The 17,500-nt window shown below is 40.3% G+C and overlaps 1 protein-coding gene across 1 annotated transcript in view; it reads right to left on the reverse strand.

Annotated features, from left to right (window-relative positions):
• The window catches only part of itih2 (inter-alpha-trypsin inhibitor heavy chain 2), a gene marked incomplete at both ends in the record, with an annotated part of 56,214 nt that overhangs the window by 7,090 nt on the left and 31,624 nt on the right, over positions 1-17,500 (reverse strand). Inside the window, 4 exon segments of the mRNA XM_084325900.1 lie at positions 4,187-4,223; positions 4,226-4,261; positions 4,264-4,324; positions 5,975-6,160. Coding sequence (XP_084182026.1) covers positions 4,187-4,223; positions 4,226-4,261; positions 4,264-4,324; positions 5,975-6,160 — 320 coding nt within the window.

Below are 17,500 nucleotides of genomic sequence, written 5' to 3' on the forward strand. Positions count from 1 at the left end.
TCTGTTTCATATATTGTCTGTTTCATCTATTGTCTGTTTCATCTATTGTCTGTTTCATCTGTTGTCTGTTTCATCTATTGTCTGTTTCATCTGTTGTCTGTTTCATCTATTGTCTGTTACATTTGTTGTCTGTTTCATCTGTTGTCTGTTACATATATTGTCTGTTTCATCTGTTGTCTGTTACATATATTGTCTGTTTCATCTGTTGTCTGTTTCATATATTGTCTGTTTCATCTGTTGTCTGTTCATATATTGTCTGTTCATATATTGTCTGGTTCATCTGTTGTCTGGTTCATCTGTTGTCTGTTTTTATATTGTCTGTTCATATATTGTCTGTTTCATCTGTTGTCTGTTTCATCTATTGTCTGTTCATCTGTTGTCTGTTTTTATATTGTCTGTTTCATCTGTTGTCTGTTTCATCTGTTGTCTGTTCATCTGTTGTCTGTTTCATATATTGTCTGTTTCATCTATTGTCTGTTTCATCTGTTGTCTGTTCATCTGTTGTCTGTTCATCTGTTGTCTGTTTCATATATTGTCTGTTTCATCTATTGTCTGTTTCATCTGTTGTCTGTTCATCTGTTGTCTGTTTCATCTGTTGTCTGTTTCATCTGTTGTCTGTTTTTATATTGTCTGTTTCATCTATTGTCTGTTTCATCTGTTGTCTGTTTCATCTATTGTCTGTTCATCTGTTGTCTGTTCATCTGTTGTCTGTTTCATCTGTTGTCTGTTCATCTGTTGTCTGTTTCATCTGTTGTCTGTTTCATCTGTTTTTTTTTTATACTTTTTCTCCCCATTTTCTATTTTTCTTCCGTCCCAATTTCGTATCGTCCAATTCTACCCTCCCCTGTCTCGAACGTTGCCAGACCATGCTTCCCACAGGTCGGCTGCAATGTGGACGAAGCCTTGCATCACGTGTCCCCTCCGGTACACGAAGAGGCAGCCTGTCGCATCTTTTTACCTGCACAGCGCGATCTCTCAGTGGCGAGGAGTAACGCGTGGGAGGCTCACGCTGCCCCCGTCGCTTCCTGATTCTACTGCGCAGGCGCACCAACCGACCTGTAGGAGTCGCTGTCCACAACGTCCGATCCCCACCCACCGGCTTTCCACCCCCTAACACTGCCAATTGCGTTAGTATGAACGACCAGCCAAGCTGGAAGCAACAACGAGAGCTGGGCTCAAACCCAGCATCCCCTGTGTTAGTGGCGAGCGCCTTGCCCACTGCGCCACTTAGCCGCCCTGGTTTTGACGTTTGTGTAGTTTAATAACTTGTACACGTACTGTTGTCTGTTCCTTATGGTTGTGTAGTTTGTGTAGTTTAATAACTTGTACACGTACTGTTGTCTGTTCCTTATGGTTGGGAAGTTTGTGTAGTTTAGTAACTTGTACATGTACTGTTTCCTGTTGTGAAGTGTGTGTACATTTGTAATTTGTCTGATCTGTTAAAGGGGAACTCCACTTTTTTTGGAAATTAGCTTATTTAACATCTTCCCTGGAGTTAGACAAGAAGATGCATACCTTTTTTGTCTCTGTGCGTGCATTTTAGCTTTGGGAATAGACGCTCCGTTAGCATAGCTTAGCTTCATCACTGGAAGTGAGGCAGGACAGTAGCCTTACAGTGCCTTACAGTGTATTGCAAGGTCTGACATTGACCAAACTTGATATGCATGACCTTGGTGGGCTCTAGGTCAACTCCTGAAAAGGGGGTCAATGTCAGACCTTGCAATCAAAAGTTAGGGGGCGCACTGAAATTATGGCAAGGGTTATTAGCCCCCTAACTTTTGATTGCAAAGTCTGACATTGACCCCCTTTTCAGGAGTTGACCTAGAGCCCACCAAGGTCATGCATATCAAGTTTGGTCAATGTCAGACCTTGCAATACACTGTAAGGCACTGTAAGGCTACTGTCCTGCCTCACTTCCAGTGATGAAGCTAAGCTATGCTAACGGAGCGTCTATTCCCAAAGCTAAAATGCACGCACAGAGACAAAAAAGGTATGCATCTTCTTGTCTAACTCCAGGAAAGATGTTAAATAAGCTAATTTAAAAAAAAAGTGGAGTTATCCTTTAAATAAGCTAATTTCCAAAAAAAGTGGAGTTCCCCTTTAACATCAACCAGCAAATTACATTTGCCTCTGGATATAATCTGGCATATTTACATGAAACTAATATGTAAAATGTTTTGTTTTATTATATATATATATATATAATATATATATATATAAATCTTATTTTATATATTATTTTAATATGTAAAATGTTTGTTTTATTATATATATATATATATATATATATAAATCTTATTTTATATATTATTTTAATATGTAAAATGTTTGTTTTATTATATATATAAAATGTTTGTTTTATTATATATATATATATATATATATATATATATATATATATATATATATATATATATATATATATATATATATATATATATATATATATATATATATATATATAATAAAACAAACATTTTACATATTAATTTCATTTAAAATAATATATAAAATAAGATTTTCTTTAATTTAAAATAGGGACAGTACATATTCATTTCATATATATATATATATAGGCTACTGTATATGGACAATGCCATACTGACAATATATTATCGTTTTCATAACAATTGATTGAAAATTGTATTTATATATAACAGATTAATTAATCATTTATTTACTATACAACCTTCTATCGAGGGATAAAAGCCCCCTCCTCTGTGGAGAGACTGTCTCTCACCTCTCAGCGATCAGCTGGTTGACGGTAATGTAGAGAGAGAGGGGGGGGGGGGGGAGAGAGAGAGTGGGTTGTGTGTCTCACCTCTCAGCGATCAGCTGGTTGACGGTGATGTAGAGAGAGAGGGGGGGGGGGGGGAGTGGGGGGGGAGAGAGAGAGAGAGAGAGAGAGTCTGTTGTGTCTCTCACCTCTCAGTGATCAGCTGGTTGACGGTAATGTAGAGAGAGAGGGGGGGGGGGGAGGGGGGGGAGAGAGAGAGTGGGTTGTGTGTCTCACCTCTCAGCGATCAGCTGGTTGACGGTGATGTAGAGAGAGAGGGGGGGAGAGAGAGGGGGGGGGAGAGAGAGAGTCTGTTGTGTCTCTCACCTCTCAGCGATCAGCTGGTTGACGGTGATGTAGAGAGGGGGGGGGGGGGAGAGAGAGAGTCTGTTGTGTCTCTCACCTCTCAGCAATCAGCTGGTTGACGGTGATGTAGAGAGAGAGGGGGGGGAGAGAGAGAGAGTCTGTTGTGTCTCTCACCTCTCAGCGATCAGCTGGTTGACGGTGATGTAGAGAGAGGGGGGGGAGAGAGAGAGAGAGTCTGTTGTGTCTCTCACCTCTCAGCGATCAGCTGGTTGACGGTGATGTAGAGAGAGGGGGGGGAGAGAGAGAGAGTCTGTTGTGTCTCTCACCTCTCAGCGATCAGCTGGTTGACGGTGATGTAGAGAGAGGGGGGGAGAGAGAGAGAGAGTCTGTTGTGTCTCTCACCTCTCAGCGATCAGCTGGTTGACGGTAATGTAGAGAGAGAGGGGGGGGGGGGGAGGGGGGGGAGAGAGAGAGTGGGTTGTGTCTCACCTCTCAGCGATCAGCTGGTTGACGGTGATGTAGAGAGAGAGGGGGGAGAGAGAGGGGGAGAGAGAGAGAGAGTCTGTTGTGTCTCTCACCTCTCAGCGATCAGCTGGTTGACGGTGATGTAGAGAGGGGGGGGGGGGAGAGAGAGAGTCTGTGTGTCTCTCACCTCTCAGCGATCAGCTGTTGACGGTGATGTAGAGAGAGGGGGGGGGGGAGAGAGAGAGAGGGGGGAGAGAGAGAGTGTGTTGTGTCTCTCACCTCTCAGCGATCAGCTGGTTGACGGTGATGTGTAGAGAGAGGGGGGAGAGAGGGGGGAGAGAGAGAGAGAGTCTGTTGTGTCTCTCACCTCTCAGCGATCAGCTGGTTGACGGTGATGTAGAGAGGGGGGGGGGGGAGAGAGAGTCTGTTGTGTCTCTCACCTCTCAGCGATCAGCTGGTTGACGGTGATGTAGAGAGAGGGGGGGGGGGGAGAGAGAGAGAGGGGGGAGAGAGAGAGTGTGTTGTGTCTCTCACCTCTCAGCGATCAGCTGGTTGACGGTGATGTAGAGAGAGGGGGGGGAGAGAGGGGGGAGAGAGAGAGAGAGAGGGGGGAGAGAGAGAGTGGGTTGTGTCTCTCACCTCTCAGCGATCAGCTGGTTGACGGTGATGTAGGCCCCATCTGCCGGGCGAAGCCTGTGAAGGAGTGCTGCTGCCGGCCAGCTCCAAGTCCAGAGCCATGATGTCTGCCTCCGTGTTCAGGGACAGGTCCAGGCGGGCCTGGGAGGGGGGGGGGGAGAGGGAGGGGGAGAGGGAGGGGAAGAGGGGGTGGGAGAGGGAGGAGAGGGGGGAGAGGGAGGTGGAGAGGGAGGGGGCAACATCGCTATTCAAACTCGGAAAGTTTCACCGCACCGTTTGGCTACGAATCGACTTTAAACGGGAACATTTCGGTCCCATTGGAAATGCATTGCAAGTTAAGAGTGCGGGAGCTGAAATAATTTTTTTCCACTACCTTGGGTAAATTGCGAGAGTGATCTCAATTTTGGACGTAGAAAAACATCAAAACGATGACACGGCTGTCTGTTTGCTCACAAAAGAAAAATAAATGAAATTGGACATTTCTATCTCAACTGATGACCATTTCTTTGAAGGTTCTCCTCCCCATAGACACCAATGGCTAGCCACTCTAGAAAAACCAGATTATTTGCTTTTCCCCCCTTCTGTTCCGATCGCCACCAAGGCCACAATTGTCGACGGAATGCCACAATATCGCACACAACCCTTCACCTACTCCTTGAAGTGCTCATGTGCGAGTCACAATGCTTCATCTCTTATCGTTTGCTTTTAATCATCGTGACAATGCAGGCATGCGTCTGCCCTCATTGAAATACATTCAAAGTGAAAGTGCAGAGTCATTCGTGATTGCATCACCTGATGCATGATTGCATCAGCCTAACAGCTGTGTGGCTCATGGCCCATGGCTACAGCTGACCTGCAATGACCTCTCATGGACTTAACCCTTAAGTTACCCTCTGTGTTGCAGTACTGAATTGCTTGACAGCGCCCTCTGTCTTGCGGGTTGTGTCATTGTACTCAGTAGGGATTCCTCTTTCATTGGTCGATGTTGACCACCTTTCATTGGTCGATGTTGACCACTCCCCCGACCCTTAGACCACGCCCCCTTAGGCCACACCCCATTAGTGTATCTCTTGAACCGTTTGTTGTAGAGACTTGCGGGTTGTTCCATTGTACTCGGTAGGGATATCCTCTTTCATTGGTCGATGTTGACCACGCCCCCTTAGGCCACACCCCCTTAGTCCTGAAAAAATTCAAAAACTCGGAAAAGTCCGAAAAAAATTTTAAACTCGGAAAAGTCAGAACATTTTCAAAAACTCGAAAAAGTCAGACATTTTAAAAAAACTGAAAAGTCGAAAACTGTCAAAAACTCGGAAAAGTCAGACAATTTTAAAAAACTCTGAAAAGTCCGAAACATTTTTAAAACCGGAAAAGTCAGAAAAAATGTTTAAACTCGGAAAAGTCAGAAAAATTCAAAAAACTCAGAAAAGTCAGAAAACATTAAAAAACTCGGAAAAGTTAAATAAAAAAAAAAGTCAGAAAAGTCCGAAATATTTCAAAAACTTGGAAAAGTCTGAAAAATTTCTAAAACTCGGAAAAGTCTCTTCCTGAGTCGTCATTTTAATACGTTTTTTTTTGTTGTCATAGAGACTCGCGAGAGACCCTCTCCCGTTGGCCGGCGGTGCACAGGCGTCACCCACACTTTCACAATTTCCCCCGCGGGTGTGCATTTGTTTGTGTGCCTTGGAAGGGTGAGTGGATAGTGTGTGTGTGTGTCAGTCTGTGTGTGTGTGTGTGTCTGTGTGTGCGTGTGTCTGTGTGTCTGTGTGTGCGTGTCTGTGTTGCGTGACTCACGGCGGCGGCGGTGGTGAAGCTGGTCAGGGAGGAGGCCTCAGAGGGCAGCACCTTGCCCGCCACCACCAGCTCCGAGCCGCTGAAGAACTTGTCGAAACGGTTCTGGGTGACGTCAGACACGGCGTCCTCTGGGAACAAGATGGTGATCCTTCTGAGCAGCGGGGAGGACACCTGGCTGTAGAACTTCTGCAGGGGGGAGGGGGAGAGAGGGGGGAGGGGGGGAGAGAGAGAGGGGGGGAGAGAGGGGGGGAGAGAGGGGGGGGGGAGAGAGGGGGGAGAGAGAGAGAGGGGGGGAGAGAGAGAGGGGGGGAGAGAGGGGGGAGAGAGAGAGGGGGGGAGAGAGAGAGGGGGGAGAGAGAGAGACGGGGGGGAGAGAGAGACGGGGGGGGAGAGAGAGAGGGAGAGAGAGGGGGGAGAGAGAGAGAGGGGGGGGAGAGGGGGGAGAGAGAGGGAGAGAGAGAGGGGGAGAGAGAGAGAGGGGGGAGAGAGAGAGGGGGGGAGAGAGAGAGAGAGGGGGGAGAGAGAGAGGGGGGAGAGAGAGAGGGGGGAGAGAGGGGGGGGGAGAGAGTGAGTTTGTATTCAGAGTGATTCCCACCAGCGCAGAAATTAAATTCTGACACGACTGTTCAGACTGAGGAGCAAACCTGTATCACATAATGAAAGTGGCCCAAATCAGAATTGAAAAGATCAGAATCCATGTGTGACTTGTTGTGCCGCGTTCACACTGCCACGTAAAACCAGATCTGAGTCGCATGATAAGCAAAGAAATGTGATTTGGGCCACTTTCACCTGCCGCCTGAATACTGTTGTTGGTGCAAACTGGGAGTCTTTCAGGCCATCCATCCGACACACAGGCTGGGCTCACTGTCTCTGAACCCATGAGGTCTTATTGAAACATCGTCTGGCAGGATGTTGACTAGTATTGGCCACTGATTGCTTTAGTATTGAGAAACGTGCAGCGCTGTGCTGCATCCTCTCACCACCAGGGTCCGATACAATTCAATGGTTGTCTGGTTCAACAGTGTTTTAGCCTTTAACTTTAACACAAGTACAGTCCTTTTCAAACACACAACTACAGTCCTTTTCAAAAACACAACTACAGTCCTTTTCAAAAACACAACTACAGTCCTTTTCAAAAACACAACTACAGTCCTTTTCAAAAACACAAGTATAGTCCTTTTCAAACATACAAGTACAGTCCTTTTCAAAAACACAAGTACAGTCCTTTTCAAACATACAAGTACAGTCCTTTTCAAAAACACAAGTACAGTCCTGTTCAAAAACACAAGTACAGTCCTTTTCAAAAACACAAGTACAGTCCTTTTCAAAAACACAAGTACAGTCCTTTTCAAAAACACAAGTACAGTCCTTTTCAAAAACACAAGTACAGTCCTTTTATAAAAACACAAGTACAGTCCTTTTCAAAAACACAAGTACAGTCCTTTTCAAAAACACAAGTACAGTCCTTTTATAAAAACACAAGTACAGTCCTCTTCAAAAACACAAGTACAGTCCTTTTCAAAAACACAAGTACAGTCCTTTTATAAAAACACAAGTACAGTCCTTTTATAAAAACACAAGTACAGTCCTTTTATAAAAACACAAGTACAGTCCTTTTATAAAAACACAAGTACAGTCCTTTTATAAAAACACAAGTACAGTCCTTTTCAAAAACACAAGTACAGTCCTTTTATAAAAACACAAGTACAGTCCTTTTCAAAAACACAAGTACAGTCCTTTTCAAAAACACAAGTACAGTCCTTTTATAAAAACACAAGTACAGTCCTTTTATTAAAACACAAGTACAGTCCTTTTATAAAAACACAAGTACAGTCCTTTTATAAAAACACAAGTACAGTCCTTTTATAAAAACACAAGTACAGTCCTTTTATAAAAACACAAGTACAGTCCTTTTATAAAAACACAAGTACAGTCCTTTTCAAAAACACAAGTACATTATTTTTCAAAAACACAAGTACAGTCCTTTTCAAACACAAGTACAGTCCTTTTATAAAAACACAAGTACAGTCCTTTTCAAACACAAGTACAGTCCTTTTATAAAAACACAAGTACAGTCCTTTTATAAAAACACAAGTACAGTCCTTTTATAAAAACACAAGTACAGTCCTTTTATAAAAACACAAGTACAGTCCTTTTATAAAAACACAAGTACAGTCCTTTTATAAAAACACAAGTACAGTCCTTTTATAAAAACACAAGTACAGTCCTTTTCAAAAACACAAGTACAGTCCTTTTATAAAAACACAAGTACAGTCCTTTTATAAAACACAAGTACAGTCCTTTTATAAAAACACAAGTACAGTCCTTTTATAAAAACACAAGTACAGTCCTTTTCAAACACACAAGTACAGTCCTTTTATAAAAACACAAGTACAGTCCTTTTATAAAAACACAAGTACAGTCCTTTTCAAACACACAAGTACAGTCCTTTTATAAAAACACAAGTACAGTCCTTTTATAAAAACACAAGTACAGTCCTTTTATAAAACACAAGTACAGTCCTTTTATAAAAACACAAGTACAGTCCTTTTATAAAAACACAAGTACAGTCCTTTTCAAACACACAAGTACAGTCCTTTTATAAAAACACAAGTACAGTCCTTTTATAAAAACACAAGTACAGTCCTTTTATAAAAACACAAGTACAGTCCTTTTATAAAAACACAAGTACAGTCCTTTTATAAAAACACAAGTACAGTCCTTTTCAAAAACACAAGTACAGTCCTTTTATAAAAACACAAGTACAGTCCTTTTCAAAAACACAAGTACAGTCCTTTTCAAAAACACAAGTACAGTCCTTTTATAAAAACACAAGTACAGTCCTTTTATTAAAACACAAGTACAGTCCTTTTATAAAAACACAAGTACAGTCCTTTTATAAAAACACAAGTACAGTCCTTTTATAAAAACACAAGTACAGTCCTTTTATAAAAACACAAGTACAGTCCTTTTATAAAAACACAAGTACAGTCCTTTTCAAAAACACAAGTACATTATTTTTCAAAAACACAAGTACAGTCCTTTTCAAACACAAGTACAGTCCTTTTATAAAAACACAAGTACAGTCCTTTTCAAACACAAGTACAGTCCTTTTATAAAAACACAAGTACAGTCCTTTTATAAAAACACAAGTACAGTCCTTTTATAAAAACACAAGTACAGTCCTTTTATAAAAACACAAGTACAGTCCTTTTATAAAAACACAAGTACAGTCCTTTTATAAAAACACAAGTACAGTCCTTTTATAAAAACACAAGTACAGTCCTTTTCAAAAACACAAGTACAGTCCTTTTATAAAAACACAAGTACAGTCCTTTTATAAAACACAAGTACAGTCCTTTTATAAAAACACAAGTACAGTCCTTTTATAAAAACACAAGTACAGTCCTTTTCAAACACACAAGTACAGTCCTTTTATAAAAACACAAGTACAGTCCTTTTATAAAAACACAAGTACAGTCCTTTTCAAACACACAAGTACAGTCCTTTTATAAAAACACAAGTACAGTCCTTTTATAAAAACACAAGTACAGTCCTTTTATAAAACACAAGTACAGTCCTTTTATAAAAACACAAGTACAGTCCTTTTATAAAAACACAAGTACAGTCCTTTTCAAACACACAAGTACAGTCCTTTTATAAAAACACAAGTACAGTCCTTTTATAAAAACACAAGTACAGTCCTTTTCAAACACACAAGTACAGTCCTTTTATAAAAACACAAGTACAGTCCTTTTATAAAAACACAAGTACAGTCCTTTTATAAAAACACAAGTACAGTCCTTTTCAAAAACACAAGTACAGTCCTTTTATAAAAACACAAGTACAGTCCTTTTATAAAACACAAGTACAGTCCTTTTATAAAAACACAAGTACAGTCCTTTTATAAAAACACAAGTACAGTCCTTTTCAAACACACAAGTACAGTCCTTTTATAAAAACACAAGTACAGTCCTTTTATAAAAACACAAGTACAGTCCTTTTCAAACACACAAGTACAGTCCTTTTATAAAAACACAAGTACAGTCCTTTTATAAAAACACAAGTACAGTCCTTTTATAAAACACAAGTACAGTCCTTTTATAAAAACACAAGTACAGTCCTTTTATAAAAACACAAGTACAGTCCTTTTCAAACACACAAGTACAGTCCTTTTATAAAAACACAAGTACAGTCCTTTTATAAAAACACAAGTACAGTCCTTTTCAAACACACAAGTACAGTCCTTTTATAAAAACACAAGTACAGTCCTTTTATAAAAACACAAGTACAGTCCTTTTATAAAAACACAAGTACAGTCCTTTTCAAACACACAAGTACAGTCCTTTTATAAAAACACAAGTACAGTCCTTTTATAAAAACACAAGTACAGTCCTTTTATAAAAACACAAGTACAGTCCTTTTATAAAAACACAAGTACAGTCCTTTTCAAACACACAAGTACAGTCCTTTTATAAAAACACAAGTACAGTCCTTTTCAAACACACAAGTACAGTCCTTTTATAAAAACACAAGTACAGTCCTTTTCAAAAACACAAGTACAGTCCTTTTATAAAAACACAAGTACAGTCCTCTTCAAAAACACAAGTACAGTCCTTTTATAAAAACACAAGTACAGTCCTTTTATAAAAACACAAGTACAGTCCTTTTATAAAAACACAAGTACAGTCCTTTTCAAAAACACAAGTACAGTCCTGTTCAAAGACACAAGTACAGTCCTTTTCAAACACACAAGTACAGTCCTTTTCAAAAACACAAGTACAGTCCTTTTCAAAAAATGATACAGTCAGGGCTTGACGTTAACTTTTTGGCTCACTAGCCACTGTGGCTAGTGGTTTTCCAAAGTCACTAGCCACTCAGCATTTTCACTAGCCAAAAATCCCTGCACTCGCGCCCCCACCCAAAAAGTAATAAATATAGGTCATTTCTTCTTCACTAACCCCTGCTGGGGACAGTATCATTGTAATCATACTGCTACACGCCAACTGTACAACTGTGCTTCTGACTGTTGACTCCATTGTTTACTACTGCCTGCGACCAGTGACTCAGCCGCAAAAGGAGCTCCAGTTGGGGCAACGGCTGACTGGGACAAGATGGAGGGTGTAGATGTGGAAGAGTTGTGTTGAACCTAGCAATTACATTGTTGCTCCAAACGCTGTGAACATTATCATTGACACACCTATGCAGGGCTTGACGTAAACTTTTTGGCTCACTAGCCACTGTGGCTGTGGTTTTCCAAAGTCACTAGCCACTCAGCATTTTCACTAGCCCTGGGCAGGTGGGCAGGTGTTAACGTCAAGCCCTGGATACAGTACATGTCCTCTTCAAACACTATGATACAGTACATGTCCTCTTCAAACACTATGATACAGTACATGTCCTCTTCAAACACTATGACACAGTACATGTCCTCTTCAAACACTATGACACAGTACATGTCCTCTTCAAACACTATGATACAGTACATGTCCTCTTCAAACACTATGATACAGTACATGTCCTCTTCAAACACTATGACACAGTACATGTCCTCTTCAAACACTATGACACAGTACATGTCCTCTTCAAACACTATGACACAGTACATGATGTCCTCTTCAAACACTATGACACAGTACATGTCCTTTTCAAACACTATGATACAGTACATGTCCTCTTCAAACACTATGACACAGTACATGTCCTCTTCAAACACTATGATACAGTACATGTCCTCTTCAAACACTATGATACAGTACATGTCCTCTTCAAACACTATGACACAGTACATGTCCTCTTCAAACACTATGACACAGTACATGTCCTCTTCAAACACTATGACACAGTACATGTCCTCTTCAAACACTATGACACAGTACATGTCCTCTTCAAACACTATGACACAGTACATGTCCTCTTCAAACACTATGACACAGTACATGTCCTCTTCAAACACTATGACACAGTACATGTCCTTTTCAAACACTATGACACAGTACATGTCCTCTTCAAACACTATGACACACTACATGTCCTCTTCAAACACTATGACACAGTACATGTCCTCTTCAAACACTATGATACAGTACATGTCCTCTTCAAACACTATGACACAAGGGAGCTCCAGTAGCTCACCACGTACCGCGAGTGCTATTTCGGCGCCGTGGACAACCGCGCTCGCGCGGATCTGGGGCTGAGCGTGTTCGAATCCCGGACGGCAGCCGTGCCTTTCCCAGAGTGTCTACCCCCCCATCTGAACCCTTTCAGCCTGCTTCTGTCGGTCGAACTTGACCAAGTATGAATGAGAAGAAAAAGCGATAAACGCAAAAAGAACCAGGTGACTGGTCAAAGTTTAAAAAAAAAAAACACTATGACACAGTCAGGGGTGTAAAGTATTTGAGTAATTGTACTTTGTTACAATACTTAAGTACTGTTATTGGGGATTTGTACTTTACTAGAGTATTATTAGGTTTGTATACTTGTACTTTTACTCAATTACATTTCAGAGAAAAAAAATACATACTTTTTACTCCTTACATTTAAAACGCAGACCTACAAAGTACAAAGTACAAATCTTGCAGGTCCAACTATTTCTATTAGTATATTTGTTTCTCTGGCCGAACTAACGTTAACGTTATTAATCCTGCGGCCGCACTTTATTTAAAAACAGCCAATCAAATCCCCAACAATGGAAAATGAACCCGCCCATACCCATGCTGATTGGTCCTTGTGCAAGACTAGAAAGCGGGGATCTTTGATTAAACACCTGCTATCAGAAGAATAGACAGTCAGAAAAAAAAGTTTTTACTTTAACTTTTTAGTACTTAAGTACATTTAAAAGTAGGACTTTTTAACTTTTACTCAAGTGTGTTTTTAGCCAGATACTCTTACTTTTACTCGAGTGAGATTTTGTCCTTTTCAAACACTATGACACAGTACATGTCCTCTTCAAACACTATGACACAGTACATGTCCTCTTCAAACACTATGACACAGTACATGTCCTCTTCAAACACTATGACACAGTACATGTCCTTTTCAAACACTATGACACAGTACATGTCCTCTTCAAACACTATGACACAGTACATGTCCTCTTCAAACACTATGACACAGTACATGTCCTCTTCAAACACTATGACACAGTACATGTCCTCTTCAAACACTATGACACAGTACATGTCCTCTTCAAACACTATGACACAGTACATGTCCTTTTCAAACACTATGACACAGTACATGTCCTCTTCAAACACTATGACACAGTACAGTCCTGTTCAAACACTATGACACAGTACATGTCCTCTTCAAACACTATGACACAGTACATGTCCTTTTCAAACACTATGACACAGTACATGTCCTTTTCAAACACTATGACACAGTACATGTCCTTTTCAAACACTATGACACAGTACATGTCCTCTTCAAACACTATGACACAGTACATGTCCTCTTCAAACACTATGACACAGTACATGTCCTTTTCAAACACTATGACACAGTACATGTCCTCTTCAAACACTATGATACAGTACATGTCCTCTTCAAACACTATGACACAGTACATGTCCTTTTCAAACACTATGACACAGTACATGTCCTCTTCAAACACTATGACACAGTACATGTCCTCTTCAAACACTATGACACAGTACATGTCCTCTTCAAACACTATGACACAGTACATGTCCTCTTCAAACACTATGACACAGTACATGTCCTCTTCAAACACTATGACACAGTACATGTCCTTTTCAAACACTATGACACAGTACATGTCCTTTTCAAACACTATGACAGAGTACATGTCCTCTTCAAACACTATGACACAGTACATGTCCTCTTCAAACACTATGACACAGTACATGTCCTCTTCAAACACTATGACACAGTACATGTCCTTTTCAAACACTATGACACAGTACATGTCCTTTTCAAACACTATGACACAGTACATGTCCTCTTCAAACACTATGACACAGTACATGTCCTCTTCAAACACTATGACACAGTACATGTCCTCTTCAAACACTATGACACAGTACATGTCCTCTTCAAACACTATGACACAGTACATGTCCTCTTCAAACACTATGACACAGTACATGTCCTTTTCAAACACTATGACACAGTACATGTCCTTTTCAAACACTATGACACAGTACATGTCCTCTTCAAACACTATGACACAGTACATGTCCTCTTCAAACACTATGACACAGTACATGTCCTCTTCAAACACTATGACACAGTACATGTCCTCTTCAAACACTATGACACAGTACATGTCCTTTTCAAACACTATGACACAGTACATGTCCTCTTCAAACACTATGACACAGTACATGTCCTCTTCAAACACTATGACACAGTACATGTCCTCTTCAAACACTATGACACAGTACATGTCCTCTTCAAACACTATGACACAGTACATGTCCTCTTCAAACACTATGACACAGTACATGTCCTTTTCAAACACTATGACACAGTACATGTCCTCTTCAAACACTATGACACAGTACAGTCCTGTTCAAACACTATGACACAGTACATGTCCTCTTCAAACACTATGACACAGTACATGTCCTTTTCAAACACTATGACACAGTACATGTCCTTTTCAAACACTATGACACAGTACATGTCCTTTTCAAACACTATGACACAGTACATGTCCTTTTCAAACACTATGACACAGTACATGTCCTCTTCAAACACTATGACACAGTACATGTCCTCTTCAAACACTATGACACAGTACATGTCCTTTTCAAACACTATGACACAGTACATGTCCTCTTCAAACACTATGATACAGTACATGTCCTCTTCAAACACTATGACACAGTACATGTCCTTTTCAAACACTATGACACAGTACATGTCCTCTTCAAACACTATGACACAGTACATGTCCTCTTCAAACACTATGACACAGTACATGTCCTCTTCAAACACTATGACACAGTACATGTCCTCTTCAAACACTATGACACAGTACATGTCCTCTTCAAACACTATGACACAGTACATGTCCTTTTCAAACACTATGACACAGTACATGTCCTCTTCAAACACTATGACACAGTACATGTCCTCTTCAAACACTATGACACAGTACATGTCCTCTTCAAACACTATGACACAGTACATGTCCTTTTCAAACACTATGACACAGTACATGTCCTTTTCAAACACTATGACACAGTACATGTCCTCTTCAAACACTATGACACAGTACATGTCCTCTTCAAACACTATGACACAGTACATGTCCTCTTCAAACACTATGACACAGTACATGTCCTCTTCAAACACTATGACACAGTACATGTCCTCTTCAAACACTATGACACAGTACATGTCCTCTTCAAACACTATGACACAGTACATGTCCTTTTCAAACACTATGACACAGTACATGTCCTTTTCAAACACTATGACACAGTACATGTCCTCTTCAAACACTATGACACAGTACATGTCCTCTTCAAACACTATGACACAGTACATGTCCTCTTCAAACACTATGACACAGTACATGTCCTCTTCAAACACTATGACACAGTACATGTCCTCTTCAAACACTATGACACAGTACATGTCCTCTTCAAACACTATGACACAGTACATGTCCTCTTCAAACACTATGACACAGTACATGTCCTTTTCAAACACTATGACACAGTACATGTCCTCTTCAAACACTATGACACAGTACAGTCCTGTTCAAACACTATGACACAGTACATGTCCTCTTCAAACACTATGACACAGTACATGTCCTTTTCAAACACTATGACACAGTACATGTCCTTTTCAAACACTATGACACAGTACATATCCTTTTCAAACACTATGACACAGTACATGTCCCTTTCAAACACTATGACACAGTACATGTCCTCTTCAAACACTATGACACAGTACATGTCCTCTTCAAACACTATGACACAGTACATGTCCTTTTCAAACACTATGACACAGTACATGTCCTCTTCAAACACTATGATACAGTACATGTCCTCTTCAAACACTATGACACAGTACATGTCCTTTTCAAACACTATGACACAGTACATGTCCTCTTCAAACACTATGACACAGTACATGTCCTCTTCAAACACTATGACACAGTACATGTCCTCTTCAAACACTATGACACAGTACATGTCCTCTTCAAACACTATGACACAGTACATGTCCTCTTCAAACACTATGACACAGTACATGTCCTTTTCAAACACTATGACACAGTACATGTCCTCTTCAAACACTATGACACAGTACATGTCCTCTTCAAACACTATGACACAGTACATGTCCTCTTCAAACACTATGACACAGTACATGTCCTCTTCAGACACTATGACACAGTACATGTCCTCTTCAAACACTATGACACAGTACATGTCCTTTTCAAACACTATGACACAGTACATGTCCTTTTCAAACACTATGACAGTACATGTCCTGTTCAAACACTATGACACAGTACATGTCCTTTTCAAACACTATGACACAGTACATGTCCTGTTCAAACACTATGACACAGTACATGTCCTTTTCAAACACTATGACACAGTACATGTCCTGTTCAAACACTATGACACAGTACATGTCCTCTTCAAACACTATGACACAGTACATGTCCTTTTCAAACACTATGACACAGTACATGTCCTTTTCAAACACTATGACACAGTACATGTCCTCTTCAAACACTATGACACAGTACATGTCCTCTTCAAACACTATGACACAGTACATGTCCTCTTCAAACACTATGACACAGTACATGTCCTCTTCAAACACTATGACACAGTACATGTCCTCTTCAAACACTATGACACAGTACATGTCCTTTTCAAACACTATGACACAGTACATGTCCTCTTCAAACACTATGACACAGTACAGTCCTGTTCAAACACTATGACACAGTACATGTCCTCTTCAAACACTATGACACAGTACATGTCCTTTTCAAACACTATGACACAGTACATGTCCTTTTCAAACACTATGACACAGTACATGTCCTTTTCAAACACTATGACACAGTACATGTCCTTTTCAAACACTATGACACAGTACATGTCCTCTTCAAACACTATGACACAGTACATGTCCTCTTCAAACACTATGACACAGTACATGTCCTTTTCAAACACTATGACACAGTACATGTCCTCTTCAAACACTATGATACAGTACATGTCCTCTTCAAACACTATGACACAGTACATGTCCTTTTCAAACACTATGACACAGTACATGTCCTCTTCAAACACTATGACACAGTACATGTCCTCTTCAAACACTATGACACAGTACATGTCCTCTTCAAACACTATGACACAGTACATGTCCTCTTCAAACACTATGACACAGTACATGTCCTCTTCAAACACTATGACACAGTACATGTCCTCTTCAAACACTATGACACAGTACATGTCCTCTTCAAACACTATGACACAGTACATGTCCTTTTCAAACACTATGACACAGTACATG

Source organism: Notolepis coatsorum, assembly GCF_963971535.1.
Source record: "Notolepis coatsorum genome assembly, chromosome: 12".
NCBI classification, from domain to species: domain Eukaryota; kingdom Metazoa; phylum Chordata; class Actinopteri; order Aulopiformes; family Paralepididae; genus Notolepis; species Notolepis coatsorum.